The 22,598-nt window shown below is 41.9% G+C and overlaps 1 protein-coding gene across 1 annotated transcript; it reads right to left on the bottom strand.

Moving 5' to 3' along the window:
- Window positions 1–778: 778 nt before the first annotated feature.
- ggnbp2 (gametogenetin binding protein 2) lies at window positions 779–20,908 on the bottom strand. The gene is made up of 14 exons (XM_022246474.2): window positions 20,579–20,908; window positions 17,575–17,707; window positions 14,293–14,388; window positions 13,472–13,584; window positions 12,648–12,794; window positions 11,830–11,928; window positions 11,282–11,392; window positions 10,146–10,349; window positions 9,565–9,739; window positions 8,239–8,505; window positions 7,333–7,552; window positions 4,292–4,458; window positions 3,511–3,615; window positions 779–3,275 (listed from the first exon to the last, which is right to left on the bottom strand). Exons 1-14 carry the CDS (start codon window positions 20,731–20,733, stop codon window positions 3,048–3,050), a joined length of 2,220 nt encoding a protein of 739 aa, XP_022102166.2. The 5' UTR covers window positions 20,734–20,908; the 3' UTR covers window positions 779–3,047.
- Window positions 20,909–22,598: the final 1,690 nt, after the last annotated feature.

Genomic DNA, 22,598 nt, shown 5'->3' with positions numbered 1-22,598 from the left:
ACCAAAATCAATCAGGAAGCTACATGTGGGGAAATGTCAACACGTCTCATCAGTTTCTTTATCTCCACCAAATTTTCCCATATTCGTTTATAAAATAAATCACACTATAAAACGACAGAATGAATTCTGAGGGACAAATCTGTTACACAATGAAGTGAAGTTTGTCTTCCGCAAAATGACAGGGAACTATTTTCTTGCGCAACTGCGGATATTTTGACCTTATGTTAGTCTCCATCACAGTCGTTAAGCCAAAACATACTGTAAACTGTGTTCACCAGCACTCCTTATGCTCATGAGTACTATGGGCGTACATGTACATTTTGGGGGTTAAGTTGAAATTAATAAAGGACAGAAATGAATCATTAACCCTTGTTACTTGTTATGTGTGAAAAAGTGGGAGAAGGTGCTAGGACATTTGAGGATCGTGTGAAAGGAGATCTCGAGTCGCCTGCATTGAGCCTGAGATTCTGCGTCGCATTGCACGGCCATGACTTTTACACAAACATTTGAGTCTGAAAGCTTCATCCTAGCTTTGATCCTCCCCACCTGGTCATATCAGGACATAAACGTACATGACATACGACATACATGACTGTAATGCAACCGTTTGAATGAAGGACAGACTATTATTAAAAAAAAATTAAAAATGGTTAACGTCATTGAAAGGCTAACTTCCTTCATAATAATTCAAATGCATAACAGAATCACCATTGCTCAAACTCAAGGTCCTAAAAACAAAGACAAGAATGCAAAAAGAAACAAACCTCAGAAAGTGGACTTTGACATATTGCTTGTTTTTTAATCCACGGCTCCACTTATGACTGCTCTTCACGTACATTCAATATTTAACCCAAAAGGTCACTAGCAAGCACATTCAGCGTATAATGACAAAATTCCACGTCAAGTTTTCAATTATTTTCATTTCAATCACTAACTTACATTATTGAGACGTTTTGCAAGTTCTTGAAGATATTTTGGTTAACCCAAACAGTTTATATATGCAATTACTAAAAGCAACATGGTCATTTTTGTTTCAAGCCATAAAACATAAGTGGGGACAATTTATTCCTGTATCACAAACTTTGAAAAAAAATAAATTATAAGGAAAAAAAAGCTGAACAAAATGAAAGACTAGCAGTCTTTGCAGATTCTCAGAAAATGTCAAAAAAAGCCCGTCTGTAACACACATCAGGTGTTCATGTTGTCGTTACACTGTGATAGATTCATTTCTGTCCACCAGTTACATAATATGGCTTGACTTAAATGTGTATACTTGAACAGGTTCAGTTAATACCAAGGGAAACATGCCCACGACTACAGAAACAAACATTAATGCACTCTTCCTCACAAATCCGCGAGTTCATGTGCTTCAGAATAGAGCAAAGTTTTAGAATAAGTTGAGTGATCATGACAAAACTGGAAACACTGTTTTGAAAATGGGGGGAAATATGCATGATTGGGTATGAAACTGAATGTGGCATTAGTACAGTATAAGAAGATGATTCAAAACTAAATAAGATGACTGCAGGTATGATGGGTATGAGACAGGAACTAGAGTTTGTTTGTCGCTCAGGGCCCAAACAGGGCCCTGGAAGGGGCTGATGGCCTTGCACAGATTTTAGTAAGGAAATACATCACATGGGGTGACAGCTAACGACGCACAGAGAATTGTGGGTAAATTTCTGCCTGGCCCGTGAACTCGCTCAGTGCATTTTTTCCCCCAATTTTTCTTCCTCATTGCAGAAATTAGTCTCGCAACACTTTATTCGTTCATCCAAAATTGATCAAGATAACCAATGATTTGAAATATATCGCCAAACGATACTTGATCAGTGATACTGAGTGAGAAGAGAAATTAAAACACTGTGGTTGTACCAAGGCCATGTTTTTATGATATAGCCTACACTTTGGCTGTGCCAAAGCATTGCCATTGGCGAACCAAAAAATTTAAATAACGCTTCGCCGACAGGAAGTGATAACCTCGCGGTCGCAGGTTGTGCACAATGTAGCCAATCACAGTTCAAACCCATCAGCCCTTCCCAGCGCCCTGTTCGGGTGCCAGGCAATGAGCAAAGAACAAGAGCTGATGTCAAACAGCCGGTGTGGTATGGGCCTTGAGCTGGACCAAGAGAGGGTGCTGTTTCCTTGGCACTGGAGGCTCCTTTGGTCAGAACTGAACTTTGCCGGTTCACCAACGACTAGGAAATGGACATGTCATGGTCGCATTGCTACCAACAAAATCAACCAATGCTGCTCTTTTCAATCAATGAGGGGGTGCTTCTGCTCGAGGCGAATTGCGCAGGTACAACACTACTAACCCAAAAGATAATACTTTGATAGAAAAATCCCACCTATCTTGGCTCTAGAAATTTCAATCGGTAACTAATGAGGAAATTGATTGCTGGTTTCTTTGAAATCTCAGAAGAAAGGTTTTGTTTCCATAGTAAGTGGGTCTACACCTCTGTATAGGCATAGTATGTTCACCCTGATCATGGCAGTAAGTCACCCATGAGGCCTTGCATTTCCTTTGAAGAATTTTGAAGGATTAGTGGTCGACAGCACCTTTTGTGATAATTTCTAGGTGGCCATTACACAAACTGATCGAAAGGGATTCGTTTCTTTCAGATATGCTGTTTCCGTCCCAAGTGCCTTATGATTCCTTCAATATGCAGCCACTTCTTACTGTAAGGGGTTCGCTTTCCTCCACAAAGAATGCCGGTCACGCTAAAATGCAACTCATGGAGTGGCCAGCATACATGCACAAACACAAAAATAAAATACGCTTCTACACACTGTACAGGGACCGAAACTCATCACAGGCAAAATTTGACAAGCCTGAATTCATTGTTGTGCGTTGCCATGCCAATGGATTATAATTAATTTATGACGGGCAGACTGTGTGGAGGAAATACAATTTCTGATTATACAAATGCATTCTTTTCATTCCGGCAAGGGTAACGACGAGCGTCCAAAATAAAATTGAATACCCCCCCTTGTCGTAAGTCCCCCCCCCTTGTGCTAAGTATGACGACAGCAATGTTATTCCCCTACTCCACAGTGACCCCGCCAATCTCCCGGGCTATGCTCTGGATTTGGACCGTGAATCCATCCCCCTGGTGGTTGGCACTCTGCTGCAGGGCAAACTTCTTGTTGTAGCGGTGCCGTATCTTGGCGCGGAGCTTCTTACGTTGCCGGTCCAGCGACTTGTGACTGTCGCGGAACCGTCGGATCTCCTCCTGGGAGATGACCGGCTCCTCGTCTGACGAACACGAACCCTGCAGGAAAATTTAAAAATTGACAACTTGCATTGCTGTTTCCATGAATCTAAACTGACGGGAAATGAAAATGCCCCAATGAAATTATTCAGAAAATTGGTACTTCAAAAAATAATCAACTCTCCTATTCAGAATGATATCCTTCTTTTTACGGCTTTCATCGTAACTTGGTTTGAAGGACCATCTATCCAGGGTGTAAGGACACAGAATGGTACGCTAGATTTTCAAGACCCACCTCTAGCATGTCCTGCAGTGTGGATGTCCAACCTACAGCACGCCGCAGCTGAGCCTCTGTGGAACACTGGCAGATTTTTTGGACCTGGTCGACTTCTTTTGTTACCTGGGAATGAAGAACAAGACAGCCTGTAGCATTAAGTGGGAAGGGCAAAATTTATTCCGGTCAAGAACTTGAGTTAACAATTGAGCTTTACAATTTCAAACCTGTTGATAAAAACAAAGTCATAGTTTTAACTGCTCAGTAGGAATGCAAGTGATGATGGGATTTTTAGCCTATTCTGCGGTATTTTTTAAACCAGTGGAACTGTGCAAATATAGGAGAACAGCTGCTAACAGGTTAAAGAAAGATATTTGTACTTGAAACGGCGATGTCAAAATGCCTGAATGGTCCCAGCAAAATAACTGGTGAGAATTGCCTATGGTCTAAAACATGTGAGCACTTGAATGGTTTACACACACTTGTAATATGTTGACATAATGTAATCAGTGCATGTATACCAGGGAAGATTTTGCTTTAACAAGGGCTAAGTATGTCGGTGCTCAGTTCTCCCTTTAACTTCTCAGAGGGAGGAGGTGGTAACCAGCGTAGAATCGAAACCTTTTATTTCATTAGTAAGCTGTCGTTATCGACATCCACAACTGGAGGATACCAGCAAAATCGCACTTACAGTGAAATGTCATAAATTCTCCAAAGCAAGCTACATATTCATAAAGTCTTTAAAAGCTGCTCCTGTCATTCCAGTATCTTGATGGAACTTGTTTGGTTCAATTCTACACACCTCCTGCTCTTCCCCGCAGTGCACACAGTCGAGCGGCTTGCCTCCGTCACACTTGGGAAGCTGGGAAGACGATCTATGGTTGGAATGACACAGTGAGCTATCCAGGCAGATCTCGTCTTGTTCCTGGGACAAATCCTGGCTGCAAGAGTCTTCCTGTAAATCTTCACCTTCAAGTAAAAAAAAAAAATGATAAAAGCACAAACAAGCACCAATGCATCTTCCTATTCCTTTTAACCCCTTGACAACGGGAATTTCTTCCCGAAAGCCGACTCCAAGAATTCCAGCCTTGCTTGGCCACGAAGGCCACCTGCCAAACCGCAAATTCTCAGTTTGTGGCCTTGAATGCTCTGCACACTTTGAATTACACGGTGAAGAGGCTGATTGTTCGGTGGCATGCGGCTCTACTCACCCTTCCACATTCCCATTGCCTCTCTTCAAAGTGGGGACTATTGTGAAGCTGATGATTATGATGCAAAATCAGTCTTTTCATTTCTGGGCTACGCACAAAGACCAATTACATGTATCATATATACAAGAGCCAGGGTCTGCCTTCTTTCACCGTGTTCGCTCGAGCGTGGGCCGAGAATAATAGCTGAAAAGCAGGCTGAGGATCTCAATTTTTACGGCGGCTATAGCCGCTTCCCGGCGCAAAGGGGTTAAATTTTAGGTTTATTTGATATAAGGGAAACGCTCCAGTAGAGGGAGGGAGTGACCCTATTTCCACTGCCTTTCCGCTGTTTACATTTCAACACCTTCCCCAGCTTCTTATCTGTTAAATCTTTTGGCCAAACAACTGCCTGAGATCCTTGAATTCACTGGAACTTCTTTCCTGCACAGAAGTGTGAAGTGCCATACAGGATACAGGGGTGTGAGTGGCCACTTAAATTTGAAGCTGAAAACAGCTAGCAAACAGCTAAAATGTATGTTCAATACATTTGTACACAGCAGGTGCACAAACAAAAGGCTGAAATTGAGGGTCAACATCTCAACAAAACAATACAGCACTTACACTTGAAAGGATTACAACAAAAGTAGCTTAATCCTATTGACACAAGATGAACAATGTAAACAAATGGACAGGCCAAAAAGCTGGCGTTTTTTCCAAGCCTTCCACCTCGGAAACTCTCTTGTGGGATGTGGACAGCATGAAGATATGTCTATAGGCCTTTTGACACTACAGCCTCTCAACCCTGGGTGAGCCCATGGCTGCCCTGGGTTGAAAATTGAATTTTTCAACCCTGCATTCAGCCCAGCATAGTTTCACACTTGTTTCGTATGAATTAGGCTTATCGGGGTGAGTTCGACCCAGAAATAAGCACAAACAATTTTCAACCCTTGTCCAGAGCAGGGTTGAGTTCAACCCAGGTTGAAGTCAATCTCGGGGTTGATGCAGGGTTGGCACAGGGTTGAAAATTGTCAAGTGTGAATCGCTGCCAGTTTTCAACCCTGCTTCGACCCTGTGTCAACCCCGACATTTGTCTAGTGTGAAAAGGCCTTATTGCACACATTTCCAAGAAATAGTAAACAAATCGTACAAGAACTGTTGGCATCTTTCATTTTTGCAAATACAGACCTTCTCAGTATTAAGTTTGTTGACGTGTCAATAAATGCTAATGTTGGGCCGTGGTTTTATGTTATTCCCTTTGTATCAATCAATGAGTCATAGGACACATTATTATAATGCAGCCCACATGGTTCTGGTTATGGAACTATTTTTAATTGTGGCAGTTGTACACACTAATTACGCGTAAGTAGCACGGTCCCTATTTTTAGCGATAAATTAGCTGGATCATTGTTATGTTATCATGCTGTTTAGAATAACATTGTTGTAGGTTTGTAACATTTTTAGAAAGTGTAAATCCCAGTGAAAAATCTTGGGGATATTCTGATTGTTGATTCCACAGAGGGAAGTTACACTGGTAGTGTCACGCGGACAACCCTCGTGCTGTTTCAATGGACGCTGGCTGACGAGACTTTGTCTATCACTCGTCACTCGAAAATCCTCCAAAACACTATTATATTCATAAGACACCCTGGGAAGCCGAGCGAGTAAATCTTTTATATGATGTACAAGAATTTGGTTTTGGATGGACATTATCAATCTCGGGAATGGGTTGTATATTGCAAATCTCTGCACAATGTGGTGTGCACTGTGTATATGACCGTATGGGTTACGCTGCTTCATGTGCGTGCATTATGTGAATTATATTGTGTTACATTGTAAGTCTGTAACTGCTTGTAAAATAACTGAGGCAAGGATTACTGTTCGAATATGTGATGCATATTGTTAACGAGGCTAATCTCACATCCATGCATGTCGTAACGATGGCATGTTTACAATCTACATACATTCTGTCATTTATTTTCAGGGTGTTTATTTGTTGAGGGCTTCCTACGGGGCAACCTTCTTTGCTTCAATAAAACTGTCAGTCACCTCCCAGCTGTGTGTCTTGGTGTCCTTCAACCCATTTGGTGCTGCATCCCTTACCTGGGATTAACCTTCACCCAACTGCTACTTGTCTCTATTGAGAATAGTAAACACCCGTGACAGCGCCCACGCACGCTCCGAGTCCCAACACTAACTTTAAATGCAGATCATACTTTGTTACCGGAGTGTCTGTTTGAAGTGTAACAAACAGTACCGGTGGGAGGATTTCTATTCCTTCTTAACACCAACAAACCCTTGTTTCAATCTTTGTCCAGTTCTGTCTCAGGTATCATCGGTCCTTGTGATGGATAAATAAGGTCAAAAGATGCGCTCAGTTGTAAACTACAACTTTGTACAATCCCAATTGCCTGTTAAGACCTAACTATTCCTCAAATCCATCACACCACTGATTTTGCATTGTTAAAGACAGTATGACCAAGGCACGATTACACCACATGAGCCTTGAAATACCCATTTAGTCATGTACCCAATTGTTCCAACCATTTTCTACCCAATGACTGATCTTGGCCAAGTCAGGATGCCCCTCCCTAAACCAAATGCTCAAATATTCAGCTTCTTCCCTACGGAGAGGCTGAACCAATTCTCTGCCTACCCTGTATTGACCCCCTGTCATGGTTACACAGGCCCTCCGAGCACGCCACCTCTGAACTCTCCCGCGAGCTGTGGCCGCAGTCTTCCCCACAATCGATCCCGCTGGAGTAGTCCGGGTCGTTGCGTAACGAGTGCAGCTGGTCCTCCGTTGCTGGTGTCTGCAGGTGGGTGTCGCAAGCCTTGCACAGGATGTCCGTGTTGTCATTCTCGTCATGATCACACTACGAAAAAGTGCCAAAATAAAGAGTAAACTTGCAAGTCCTCGATTAAAAAATAGAAAAACTTATCTTGCCAGACTTCTAGAAGTTCTTAAACTAGCAGGTCTGTGGAGCATCCCTTCTCAAACTGAACCGTGAAATTTGGTTCATGAAATGCAAACAGAATTTCATTTAATGAACGGCACAAAAGCAATAATAACGACCAAACAAGGGTATCACAACAAGCAGAAATGTTAGGAATACATTCAGAAATTTGTTGAATGTAAATAAGAACAAAAGCTGTCTGAATGAGCCAAGGGAAAACAGCCGTGATGTGGCATAAACATAACTCAAATAGCTTACGAAAGACAAAGAACAGGAGGAAGAGAAACCAAGCACAGGCAAGGATAACAAGAAGAAGGAAACTGTTTGCAAGTCATTTCACAACTGAAAATTGAGGGTAGTAAAGCTTCATCGTGAATTCACAAGGACTCGTTTGAAGACTAGATTGTGGTTTCTGCTCTTCATCAATTTTGAATATGCCCCCTACAACTGATGCTGTTCATCGCAGAATAACGTAACAATAAACTGTACGTGCCTCCAAGACACTGATTAAAATCACGTCTGCACATGCCAACACACGAGGCAATTTGCAACAGGAACTCCTGGAGAGACAAGGGGAGTTCCGACAACCAGCATCCAAATCTTACCAGACATTTGCCTTCTCCACTCCCCTCCTGCTGACACTGATGTTCCACCTGACCCTCTCCAGGCTCCTCCAGAGGGTCCTGCCCCAGGGTATACCCTGGCCCCTCCCCCTCCGTCTCTCCACACTCTGCCGTGTTCTTGTTCTTCTTGCGGGCCTTGCGTCGCTGTTTCTTCTGGTCTCGTTTCTCCTTCTTGAGCCGGTCAGCCTCCGTGATCTCCTCGCACACTTGTTCCAGCTTGGACATACCCTGTTTCGCCTCCAGTGCCATCTTGGGTCACAAAATGTAAGAGCTAATATGTATACCTCATGCATATTTATGAGCCAATATGCAAATTTGATTTTACTGTATTCTACTATTTCATAAATGCTAAACTGCATGCAAGAACTACTACTGACATCTAAGGCAAACTTGTGAAGCCATGGAGGGCCATGTCACTCACGGTGCTGAGTACTGTGACAGATTTTCGACTGAATGGGCACAAAAACCTACCACCTTCATTGAAAATCCGAGTGTATGGGTACTCAAATGAAATGGTACTAAAATGTCCATCAAATACAGAAACGTACAGCATTTCTATCACTGATGCCATTGTGACACACATTAAGATACCAACTTGTTTTTAAGCTAGTAGATATGATTTCTCATCAGCCTGTTCACAAGCCTGAAGGCAACATGTCTTTGTATTTAGCCTTGTCACTTAGGAACAGATGCCAAAGGGTTTTATTCTAGCTTCACACTGTGCTACCATCCACAGCGAAGTATAAATGGGTTAAAAGAACTGGCTAAGACGGAACCCATCAAATGCAAACAGTGATTTTCTTATTCTTTCATCCTATGAGGCCCGAGCGGGACCAAGAGAGGGCGCATTTTCCTGGCAACGGGGGGCTAATTTGGTGGAAACTGCACTTGCTTGTTTACAAACGACTATGAAACAGATCATTTTATAAATTAGTGGTCCAATTTTTTTTTGTGTCCCTGTCAAATCTGACATGATTTTGTATGTTCAGAAGAAATTCTCTCATTTCAACAAGTGATGAATGAATGCAAACTACCTGCCAAATAAATTTCAAAAGTTTAAAATCAATTTCAGTGATATTTCCATGTCAAATTACACCCATCAGGAGTAACAGGGACACAAAAAGTCACACTTTTGGACCCCAAATTTATAGAATAACCCAAATGCACGCATTATGGGTACATCGCCAACAACAAAATTAACACTCCCCACCAACATGGCTCTTTTCAACCAATGAGGGGGTGCTTCTGCTCGAGGTGGATACGTCATATCCTAATTCTCACTCTCAAGACCCCATAACCTGCGCTCACCTCAAGTGCCTTCTCCAGCTTTTGAACTCCGACATGGAACAGCAGCAGGAATGTCTGCTCCTCGGCGCGCAGGTTCTGCCAGATTTTGTGAAGCCGCTCGTAGAGGTGTAGCCCAAGACACGTCAAGACTTCCTCCTGCGCTATGTCAATGGTCTTAGCGTGTCTTTCTCTCCGTCTTCAATACAAAAGTTAAAAGGAAAAAGACACTTGATTTGTTATCCAATCAAAGCAAGATGGGCCACCTATACATCAAGAGGCTAAGATGAGTAGATTACTTAAACACGTTGTATTGCTTAACAAAATTCAGTTAAGGACCACTGGCAAGTAACAAATAGTAGGATTTTTAACTGACAAGTTGTTTTTGCTTCTGTCTGTGCTAAGTGGATGGGTGTGCTTAGGAAATCCTGACCAAGTTTAACATAAATATGAAAAAATGTATTCATGTGAGAAAGAAAGTGATCTGAGATACAAGATGTCTCTAACGCCCCAATGTCAATTACAGTAACTTTTGGTTACTACTACCGACGGTCAAATATGCACGGAGGTCCTGTCCAAATCCGACATTCTCTCCCCCAACTTACATTCCGTTCAGTTCTGGCTCTGCTCTAGCTATCAGCCGTCCGATGAAGTCTGTCTCACACAGCAGGTGGACATGTTTCTCCCGCGGACAGCACCGTATGCCCTCATAGAGTGCACTGCAGTATCCCTTCTCCTCGCAAGGCTGGACCTCTCCTACCAAGATGCTGTAGGCCCGCATCACCTTGGTCTTGCATTCCCCACAAAACCTACAAAATGGAACCGCTTGAATAATTCATCCACTCTCAGCTTTTTGACTACACCATTCAGCTTCAAGGAATTTTGTGGAGTGGCTGGTGTCAATTTGGAGTCATTTAGTAATGATTTGAATGTGAACAATATTTTCATTCCCGGAAATCATAAAAATCCACTACCAATGAAACGTGAATTAGCTGGTTGCTTTCAGGTACAACCACGTACAAGTAACTCTTCGTTTAAGGGAAGTACAATACCGAAAAGAACTGGTGGAGAGAGTATGGGACTTTTCTTTTCAGAACCACACTTTTTCAAAGAGATACATACACATGACTGTACTTGAAAGCTATCGTTTAGTACCACATGGTGCAAAGCTTCTGATCACACTTATGAATACACAGCAAATAGAGCAAGTCCCAAGCTACCTTCTATAGCACTAATTCCACAGAAAGGCTTTTTCTTCGGAACCTTCCATCTTACAAAATCTTCCACTGTGCAGGAAACCAATGGCACATTCTTGGCCCAAAGTGAAGTAACAGAGGCTAAGCTCCACTTTCTTCAATCTTCCCAAACCTTCTCACTGATTTTAAAGGATACGGGAGGGTAGTGGTCCATCCTGGTCAATTATGTAACACAGTGGTAACTGTAAGTTGAATTGCATAACTTACCTTGCAAAGCCTCAAAGTACAGTTTTGTGTGGTTCTGATATATCTTTTAACCCTCCTTTGGTTTTACAGCAGAAATATGCACAAGTGCCCAAGGTCACTCTCTTGCATGTTGGTGCAGTGCACAACACAACGCAACTGTGCTTCTTTGAGGTGTTTACCAAGTGACCCAAAGAGTGACTTCAGCATAGGAGGGTTAACCATGTTTTCTCAGGTACATGTCTGCTTCCGTTGTGCTACGCAGACCTGTAAATACAGTTTTATGTTGTTTTCTGTTTCACCTGTGTTTTCTTAGGTAGGCTTCCGTTGTACTGTGCAGACTGGATGCCTGGACTAATGTCACCTCTTCCCTACACGGCTTCTCCATGACCTCCCAGATGTCAATCCACGTCCTGCAATCAGAACCAGAAAAAAACATGACTGCAGCAGACATCCTGTCGTGCCCTCCGACCCCACCTTCCTGGAGAACTGTAGCAAGGAAGCTACCTGAATCGAACGTACCGCACCGCCGGCCAGTCAACCGATGGTGCAGTTTTGTAGCTGAGGATTCTGGGACGTGTGAAGTAGCAGTTCCAAGGATGTTGAGTTCTGAATCCCTCAACATGAGGACTTCATGAAATTCTGGCAGACTGATATAGTATTTATTATGCCCTCTACTGTCAACACACACTTTCCATTTCAATATTTAAGTTACCCATTGCCGATCAAAGTTTTTCTCCTCTAGAATATTATATTTAATGTAAATTTCTTTTTAAAAATGTTCATTATTAGCAAAATATCAAATCCCAACTTACTATTTATTTTGATTGAAAATCCAATCTGAACTTACGATATCTGTTTGGTCTTGTGATTATCAAGTGAATGTAGGACACAGCGGCGATTTTTCTTGTTCTTGTGGAGTGTGTTGACCAGATCTTCGAGTTTGGACCTGACGGATACCATACATACAAATCATTATCATGCCAACTATTGCTGTAATACACAAACCAAGAGCCTCACTTGTATGCTTTTCAATAACCAATGAAATACCTTAGCCAATTTTCTCACTTTCAACCCCCTTACTTCATTACAGCCTGCATAACTGGAAACCACCCAAGAACCCAATGCTTTTCCTGGATTCACCAGTGAATAACTACTATGCAACAGAGTGTGGTAGAGGTGTAAAGGCTTAACCAAGAACCCCAAAACCCAAAAATGAGATGGCTTCTTCAACTGAATTCAAGTCGATTTTTTAGTATCCACCATACACTATAAAAGTATTTATGCATCCCTAGTGATTCCATTATTTCCCATTCCTAAACCACAGAGCGTGATACATTATACAAGTTGCTGTAAAAATGTGCAATATGTGGAATAAGCCACTGGTAAAAACTTTTGTACAACTACGAGAATGGTGATGAAACCTTCTTGTTACCATGGTAATTGATTTGACTTATGCACTACTTACACAGTCAACTCTTGTAATCACGAAACCCATGGGACCCATTGAAAATGTATTGTTACTTTATCATGTAAGGGACATTCCCAAAATTTAAATTTACTGAATCAATTCTTTCTGCAACCTTTCTGAACAGGTGCCACTAAAACTTTAGGGTTGAGTCAATTTTTCACCACATTGTTCTGCGGAGTCATCTAATCTTGTCTTACCCGTGTAGGTGGAATAGATTATACATTTTTCTGGGATCGTACAGCAATTCCGTCACCAGAGACAGTTCGGAGTGGCCTGTGATCACCAGAGGCTCTAGCGCCCTCACATGATGCTGGTCCCGCAGTCGTGTAAACATCTGCTCCATGCTGTAAAAAAGTGTCAATGCATCCTGGTTCTAGTCGTCGATATTAATCAAAAGGGGACTCTCAAGGCAAACAAAGAAAACTGTCAAGCTCTGGATTGGAATGTGTGACCTCAAGAACACTGTGCAGGTGTTCTATCTAACACAGCTGTGCTTCTTTGAGGTGTTTACCGAGTGACCCAAAAAGTGACTTCAGCATAGGAGGGTTAATAAGCTTGAAACTTGCTGAGTGCACAAATATTTGCTTACCAGACACGCTACTAACCAAAAAGCTATGGTATGCATATTACTGGTGACTGGAGCTCTGCCATTTTGGGGTCCAAACACAAAGCAAGATTTTTCTTTCTAAGTAGCTACGAGATATTGGGTTCCAATCCCAAATTCGCAGCACAGCAACGCTAAGTAACACCACTTTCCAATCACACAATTCAACTTAATTAACAGAGACTGGCTCGCACAAAAGCTGTCTGCTTCGACAAAGTTAATTTGTGACCGGTGGCAAAAGCAGATTCATGTAGCTACAGCATGCGGAGGACTTCACACAATTTTTCAAATAATCCTGGCGCTGCCCTAATTGTCTAACATAGTTGATAATTTCTGCCACACGTGAAAACGTCTCACTGTCTGGAGGTGCAAGCCCAGATTGATCTGCAGACATTGATAGGATCTGTAAGATCTTACCTCCTTCGGCAGCCAACGCAAGGGACGCTCTCCTGCATGGTGTGACCAAAGAGTTCCTTGCTGGGAATCATGACAGCTGCTGCCAATTCATCCCGGCTCAAGGCACTGTACTTCTATAATGTGGGAGGGGGAGGGAAGGGTTACAGTCCAAGAGACTCCTTGTTTTAATGGACTAAAATCAGCCCTTGTTGACCCTTGACCTATAACATCCCATGTCTGCTATATGTCTTTACACTTCCTTGACGGCATTTACTTGACATAGTTTTGATACTAGATCTAAAGGTGATGTGTGTGAATGCAACAAAACCTAGGATTCTGAAGAAGAGGTAGGTTTTAACATAACCCAAATTGTGCAAAATTGAAGTGGCGGTATAAATTGTTTGAGGCATTGTAATGCATGAATTCTACTACATGAAAACAACGGATCTGTTTACTTTTTACTCTGATGAAATTATGCTACATTCATGGGTACAAAAATGGACAGTTTTAAAAATATTAAAGGCTACCAGGAAATTCACAAACTTTACCAATGCTTTTAACTTGGCTTGTCTGCTTTTTATAAAGGATTTCCAGTCACATGATTTTTGACGATCAGTAATAAGTTAGAGATGAGCAGGGAAATGCACGCACTTCGTAGTCTCTCAACATTCTAGTGTACATGAAACTGCCAATAGAACTATACAGATTTTAAAATGCATGCGCACCTCCACGGACACGGTACGCTTCCTGAAATGCCTTTGCCCGTCATGTTACCTCAGGTGAAAAACCTCTGCATGTATACTGGCCTCAAAGAATCAAATTTTGTGTGCAGGCTTACTTACCTCAATAAAGGAATCTATTTCTGCATGTTTATTCCTATTTTTCCCCTTGGTGTGGTCACACTGGTCATACTTGATATCTGACAATTCCATCACCATCTATGTGTTAAAAAATAAAGAAATCCAGTTATGTCAAGCATCAATGACGCTAATGGCTGACGCTGGTCTATTAGTTCATCTAATGTACATGTAGCTTCTTTGGGAAATCACATCACTACAAAAAAAAAGAAAAAGTCTCCAATTTTCCAGTTTGAACAAGTCATGCTCCAAGCTTCCGATCTAGCCCTTCCTGTGTCTCTTGAAATAATGTCATAATCTATCAAAGTCCACATCCTGTTTGGGACATTCATTTTAAGAGGGCTGACTGCTTGATGAGTCCGCTTGATGACCGCTTATTCAAGTCAACTTGGTCCAAAACTGACTGTCCGAGTAAATTAGGTCACGGGTCAACTTGGCCCAAGTAAAGTCGGTCCCTGGTCAACTCAGTCTCTATGGAAAATGTACACTAAATCTCAACTAGCTTGAGCCGGAAACAGACAAATCCTTGCAAGTAATGATGTTGCTGAGTGCAAGGCAACATTCACTAACAGCACCACATTAATCACAATTATTTATTTAAAAAAAGGATTGGTAACAAAAACATTTGTTCAACATATGGCTAACACTGACGCCTACACTCTAGACAAATTACATCATCCCATTTATAGGATGACGGTACCGGCTGACTTTGCAATGTTCATTCATTTTGTTTTAGACAATATCTGCATAAATCCCTGTCATCTGATTGGTGGATCACATCACATCACTATTCTAATGGTACACGTTGCAATAGAACTTCACTTGACCGGTTCCGGCCCCATTTCGTAGACATGATATATTTCATTCACATTAAGAAAGAGGAACATGATGTAGGGACAAGACGTCAAACATTGAACAGTCCTGCCCATAGGTGGTGCTTCAGACACACATCTGTTTTACAGTATGATGGACCTTTATACGCACGGACAGTTTGTTCTAACAGAAGGGGATTAACCCTCCTTTGGTTTTACAGCACAAATGTGCACAAATGCCCACAGTCACTGGTGAGCATGTAGTTTCTATATGGAACTCAAACATGCACAGGTTCAGTGTGTACACAGTAGGTTGTCAGCACAAAATGACTCAGGGTCTTTTGTGCAGTCCTCTTCACTGCATTTGGTTTACTGCACAATGATGCACATGAAACAGTGAAGCACAGTTCTTGGGCAGCACAAAAGTGCAATCTGATATTCCTGTGAGGGACAGTTAGTGCAGTGCACAACACGACACAGCTGTGCTTCTTTGAGGTGTTTACCAAATGACCCAAAGAGTGACTTCAGTATAGGAGGATTAATGCAAGTATTGTATAAAATACATTTACGTTTCACACTCATGCAAGGGTAAGAAGTATATTATGAAGCGACAGAATGGAACATTTTTAACCCCTTGACACCGGGACTTTTTTCTGAAGCCGACTCCAAGAATTCCAGCCTCGCTTGGCCATGAAGGCCACCTGCTAAACCGCAAATTCTCGGTTTGTGGCCCTGCGTGCTCTTTACGCTTTGAATTACACAGTGAAAAGGCTGATTGTTCGGTGGCATGCAGCTCTAATCACCCTTCCACATTCCCGTTGCCTCTTTTCAAAGTGGGGACTATTGTGAAGCTGGTGATTATGATGCAAATTTGGTCTTTTTATTTCTGGGCTACACACAAAGACCAATTACCATATATACAAGAGACAGGGTCTGCCTTCTTTCACCATGTTCGCTCGAGCGTGGGCCAAGAATAATAGCTGAAAAGCGGGCTGAGGATCGCAATTTTTACGGCGTCTCTTACCGCTTCCTGATGAGAAGGAGTTAACACAGTGTGGTACGGCTATTTTATGTCATAGCACAATTGACAGTTGATGAAGTGCACAACAGTGAGTGTTGTCAAACAAACTAATTCAAAAGGGTCAGGTCTTTTTTTTTTTTGTGTTAATTACACAGCCACTGAAGCATGATTTCTTATACCAGTCCAGTACATTAAAAAAGATGTTTTTCGCAGAGCTCCCTCGAATTTAGACAGAAAGGAGTCAGGGTCATGACTGTGTCTGCCTATGATTTGTCTGACCAGACAGGTGCTTTCTCAGTCAGGATCAAATGCAAGTCTAAATTTGTCTTATGTGAAAATTCATGTACACAGTTTATGGTTTTGTAGTGGCAATAAACTTAAAATGAGGTGAAAAGTGAGTCCCCTGCGAATGGCAACCTGCACAGTCTATCGGGTACGTAGTAAGCATCAGGGTTTTAGTTAGGATTGAGGAAAGTGGGAAAGCGAAATGAAAAACTGGGAGTGTAACTTGAAAAGCCAAGAATTCATGTGCGAAGCATGCAAAACAAGCACGCAGCACAAAGTCTGTAATGGCAGGTGTCAACGGCCCACTTAAGAGCCTTAGAAGAAGCTTCTTTATGGTCTCTGGTAGTCTCTTGATATTTTCCAAATAAAAGAAAGCCTAAATAGTTTGATTTTTTTACAGAGAAAAACAGGTTTAACCAAATGCACATACCCAAGTACTAAAAAATACCATTGCACTTGTAGCCTAGGTACAGAGAACTTGACAAAAGGGAAAATACCAGAACAAAGTTTTTCAAAAAGTTGCAAGACCTTTTTTGTTTTTCAGTAGAAAGTAGCAGTGTAGGTGTGCACTGATTCTTTGGTTTGCTCGTTTTGAAACTGGAAAACTAAAGGCAATTTCAAGTGAAAGCCACTTTGGTATCATGACTTTGAGAGATTCCCCCCCCCCAAAAAAAACTAGCTTTTATTAATCCAACAACGAAGGTAAGCAGACAGTATGCAAGTATGGTTTAGAAGTGGACATCACTTTATTGAACAGGAGAAATAAACAAGGTGATCATGGCAAGGGTCAATTAAAAAATTGTGAGTTTCTTCTAGGCCCTGGCCTAGGCGTAGGCCTACATGTAGTTTAGAAAAAAAACAAGGGACCAGCATTGTCGCCACAATGTGAAATACGAACACAGACTGGTTTCCTTTTCTGTTGTGAGCATGCAGATATGATTCTACATGAAACAAGCGTATAATCGGAGCATGTGTGCACGCACTGTACCGCTTGGATGTCTGCGTGTCCAGACATGCCAGAAAAAGAGAGCGCTCGAAAACACTGAAGCCCAACCATGGATCAACGTTTTGAAGGGTTGATGACGTACACATGCCTATGTGAAACAGTCCAAACATACATAGACATTACTTACTGGTGACAATACTCACCGTGAGCGAGGTGTCAGCCGTCAGCGGCAGCTGCCTACGCTTGAACAGGTAGGGGTTGTTCACGTTGCAAGTTCCCACTTTCGGGCACACCCCCACCAACTTTGCCAGTCCCATCGGTTCCATCAAGCAACTCCTTTCGGTCACCAAATAAGTACAGAGAAAATGCAAGCATCTGAAATTCAAGACTGACGCTTACAATGCTAGTTGGTCGTGTTTTTATGAAGGGTAAAGGTCTCCATCAACAGCAATCAGGCAATGTATAGTCACGTCGTAGTTTTGAATATCCTTAGTTCAGTACATTAAAAATGTACACAGTTCACGATGACCTGCAACCCCCTCTACGTGAAACAATATTCATACGCTCAAGATAACTAGTGCAAACCTTCTTGGGCTAAAATTCTAATGCTGACATGATAATAGGGTTCTTTTGACCATTCTCGATTCGAAACATTCAACTAACTTATTAAAACTCCGAATCTGAAGCTTAAATTAAACTTTAGATGTTTTGCGGATTAATTTTATCCTTCCCCGTTAACGTCGACGTCCGCCATTTTGGTCCTATTGGTGCGTTTGCACGCGCTATGCAGCAATAGTTACTCAACAAATTATTTGGGTCAAAGTACGGAGGCGTATTTTGAACACAAGTATAAAATAAATTAAGTGCCGTTTGACTATTATCATTGCTATGTGTTGATGTCTTTCGCAGATTCACTCAGCCATGTTACTTAGGCCTACTCGTTAGGCTATGTTCGTGTAGTTAATGATCTGCTTAAGGTATGAAATTAAGCCTTGCAATGTATGTTGCATGCACTATGAGCATAGTTAGCAGTCTCGTTACTTTTCATTATAGGCAATTCTAGATTTTCAGCTACACATTCTTATAATAAAGCGCAACCAACTGCATATTCAAGTTATTGTACCTTGGTTACAAGTCCGCAAGATGATGATGTGAGGATTACTAATTTCCTTTGCCGCAAAAATGTCAAACAGGAGAACGTAACATTACTCGGACCATGGAGGATGTTCCTTCCTCCATGCTCGGACACCCTCGATAGAAACGACATTAAATTGAGACACGGACCATCGATGGTCCCTGGACAAACCAGAATGGACCAATAAGGAAACAGCGCCCATGGCTTGTGTACTGCCAGAACGTAGCCAATAAGAGCGCACATGCTCACCTTGCCCCACGCCTACAGTGGCCTTCAAGATCCAGAATTGCAAGCACATAAACAGCGGGACGACCACAGGGTTTTACGAGCGCTGTGACAGCGTGTGGTTTCGTGATTTACCACTGCACTGACCTTCAAGGCCGTGGCTGGGTTTGTCATGCACCCGAATATTGAAACATATAAGTCAGCAATAGTAAGGGACAGGGGAGAACAGTGCAGTGGGGAAAATTTGCAAACTGCCTGGTGGAAGTCGTAGCAAAACGAAATAGAGTATTGCACACTTATTAAATTGGCTTTAAGGCAACGATATTGTAAACTCAGCTCCCCGAGAATGTATGCCTGCATGCGCTTTCAATTTTTGAACTAGACAGTGTATTGTATGACGGAATTGAACCATTGCAAACTAGGTATATTCTGTTGATTCCACTGGGCAAATCAATATGAGAATCCAGAAAGACTGATAACAATCATGTTGATTTAATGCTTTGTCCTTTATTCAAAACATCTTCAGGAACATCTTTAGATGGCTTTCATTAGTCTTTTGTTTTTCATTCTGTTGAGATATCTGAATATTATCAGTTGATCATCTACTGGTTTCCACTAGGCACGTACCAGGCTAATTATACACATGTCCATGTACTCACTCCATGATGTACTGTACAACTGTACAATCACAGTAAAAGTTGTCCCGAAGACAGTGCTGAAATAATGAAGTCAATGTGAACCGCTTTATCAAAATGTCCCAGGTGTTTTCATATGTACGAGCTGATTTTTTGTGAGGTTCCTTGGCCCCGTTTTGTCCCGGCCTGTCCATCGTATTCCTGTTTTTTTAATAGGGCTGGATCCGCCCGTCGAGAAGACCCACTTTGCTATTTCCTTGACAGAGAATGGAACTATGTACCTACTTATCTTTATGATAACGTTTACACTCTGTTTCCATGTACATTTGTGCTTTCCTATGGTGCTCAGTGGACTGTGCCCCCCCCCCCAACCTCCCCCGAGTGAAGGGAAAAGTGGCCGGTTGCGAGAAGGGAAAAGGGGGGTGCGGGCGCGAATTTGCAGTGTGTTGAGCCTTCAGTTTTGTCGAGTCAAAAGAGGAGTGCAAGAACGAAAACTAAGAGGGGAGCGAGAAGGTAAATGTGAGGTACTGGGGCGAATTTCCAGTGTGCAGGGAATTCAGTTTTATCGAGTCAAAAGCGGAGTGCGAGAACGAAAAAGAGGGGTGCCAGCGGAGGGAAAGAGGGGTGCGAAAAGAAAAAAGTGGGTCACGGGAACGAATTGGCAGCGTGTTGAGCCTTCAGTTTTGTCGAGTCAAAAAAAGGGGTGAGGAAGGGAAACTGGGGTGCGAGAAGGTACTAATGCACGTAATTATGATGACAAATGATACACAAATTGACCCAGTATTTTGTGACGATGGCACCTCTATGATGTTTTCAGGATATGTTTTACAAGGCCTCGTTGTCGGTATCAATTGCACATACATGTACATGCCATTGGTTTTGGAGGTTTAGAGCAAAGGCTTGAAGCGCTCAAAAAGTGGAACGATGTTAAAACTTAGGCTACTCTTTTTGCACAATGGAATAAATTATACGAAAACTGAGTGGTTTATCAAGTGGTCCACCTGATCTACTGCTGTCATATTCATAAATTCGTGGTATTTAGTTTCACGATACATTTTAAACACATTCGTTTCTGTATTTCCAACGTGCCATAGGCCTACAAAACATTTCCGCTAGGCCTGTTTCTAATCTGAACAATTTTTTCCGCATCAGAAAAGCTGCCGCCATGTCTGTTTGTGGAGTTACAAGCTATAAATTCCAATGTTTCGATACCTCAACGATTTCCATTTTCTTGGCTCTGCCTCTAATTCTTTCTGGTGTCTTCTGATGGCTTCATTGACGACAGGCGGGCCGAAGAGACGAAAGCCCTCGTCTAATGTGGGTATCTCCGCAGCTTCGGGGGGTTTTCCCGGTGTTTTCTCGGTCATTCTTCAAATACAAGGAAAAATTCACTCTGGAATTTTATGATTCGACTGCACCAGCGTTAGTGCAAAAGTATGAAGCAAATTCGGTATATACGATTGTATGTGAAACAGAGGAGGGGAAATTCTGTTCGATTGCTGAATTTATCTCGCAGGAACAGAGTAAGAAAACATTGAACACGCGCCAAAACATGTACTGCGCTACTGCGTCAATTGTCATAGAGCCAGTAAGTTCGACCAGTTCCATGGAAATAGAACATCTGCAGTGCAGATATAGACTTGAACGAAAGGGCAGGCAGTACTTCCGCATCACGCCCCAAGAAATCAAGCTTTTATAAAGCCTTAATTTTGTGTGAAAATGTTTGTGTATTGGTTTGTTATTTAGAGACACGTTAAAAAGTAAAGACAGTCGATTTATTTTCAGGCATTTCATCGCATTTTTGGGTGCTCTGCATGTAACTGCACATTTTAAGCCTTGCACGAATTGCACTTGGATTTAGGGATTAAAGAAATGGGCGCGTGTGCGTTCCGGAGCGCGCATGTAAGAAAACAGCCAAGGCGCACGGAAACACGACGATACGCACATCTCTACTCATGATACAGGTAGATGCGATAGAAAATGGGATGACACACAATGCATCGGCGTATCAAGCGAGGGGGGAGCCTGACGGATTTTTTTTTTACTTTTATTTTCCTTTCAATATTTGTTTATAAAATTTTCATTTAATATTTATTGATCTAATATTAGCATCAAACCCCTGAGAAAACAACACCATGAAATAAAAGCTAGGATTTTGAGACTGGAGGTGAGGCTTTGATGCTTTTTCCTCTCCCAATATCATGTTGAATGAGCCTGAAGCCGAATTCGTTATTGAATTTGCCCCCCAAAGCTAGATACGCCGCTGCACAAGAGTGACAGGTAGGTTGGTGGATTTTGACCTGTCACTGTCTGCAAGTTAGCTACGCCCCTTAAAACCCAATGGAATTTTGTACGGAACTTTGTCTCAGATTTTGCCCATTCCACGTCCACATTGTAATTTATGTAATTGGAAAATATTTCCCAAGTTGCACTGACGCGATTCTACCATGATAGGTCAATTTTGTGCCGTGAAAGTCGATTACTGGGCTACATTTACCGTTGTTATTCGACCTAGATGTAATAATTTCCAAAATATGTGAATTCTGAAATGCCATAGTCCTGATGGGGCCCATTCATTCTTTCTTTGTCACCCGACTATATTTCAGTTTGCCCTACTGCCCTTCGAAAACCTCAGCTTGTTTTGGTAAGAAAGTGCAACACTTTAACCACAAAGTGTACCCTTCTTTCAATCTTCAGTTCAATTCAGACTAGATGCACGACATCGTTGAAAGGACTATCGTCTACCTAATGCTAAAAAATGACCCATAGGAATCATTCTATACATTTGGGGTCACATTTTTTCCTATCCTTGTTAAACCTGGCACATGATTTTGTAATTTTACACATTAATTTCCAATCGTGATTAATACAAATCACTAGCCAAACAAATAAAATACGTGTACATGAAGTTTGAAATCAATGAATGATATCTTTTGTGTAATTATACAGGTCAGGTGTAATAGTGATGGAAAAAGTTAAGTCAGGCTTCAAATTTATAGAATCACCCTTTTGTTCAGAGGACAGTAACTCTTAAGGCCGTTTCAAATCAAGGTGTGATTTCTCTATTTATGACAGGGAACTCAAAAAACTGAGAGATAATTGTCAAATTGCTCCAAAGATGACACCCAAGGACTACAAGATCTCAAGAGGGGCTGTGATTTAAGACACATTGACAAAAAGACTTCTTATCAACCATCCTATTTTAAGGTGTTACAGCATCATCACTGACACA

Source organism: Acanthaster planci, linkage group LG09 (assembly GCF_054643075.1).
Source record: "Acanthaster planci isolate LZ-2023a linkage group LG09, COTS_SCS, whole genome shotgun sequence".
NCBI lineage: Eukaryota > Metazoa > Echinodermata > Asteroidea > Valvatida > Acanthasteridae > Acanthaster > Acanthaster planci.
The sequence above is the reverse complement of the archived record's forward strand: the minus strand, read 5'-3'. Positions and strand labels throughout refer to the sequence as shown.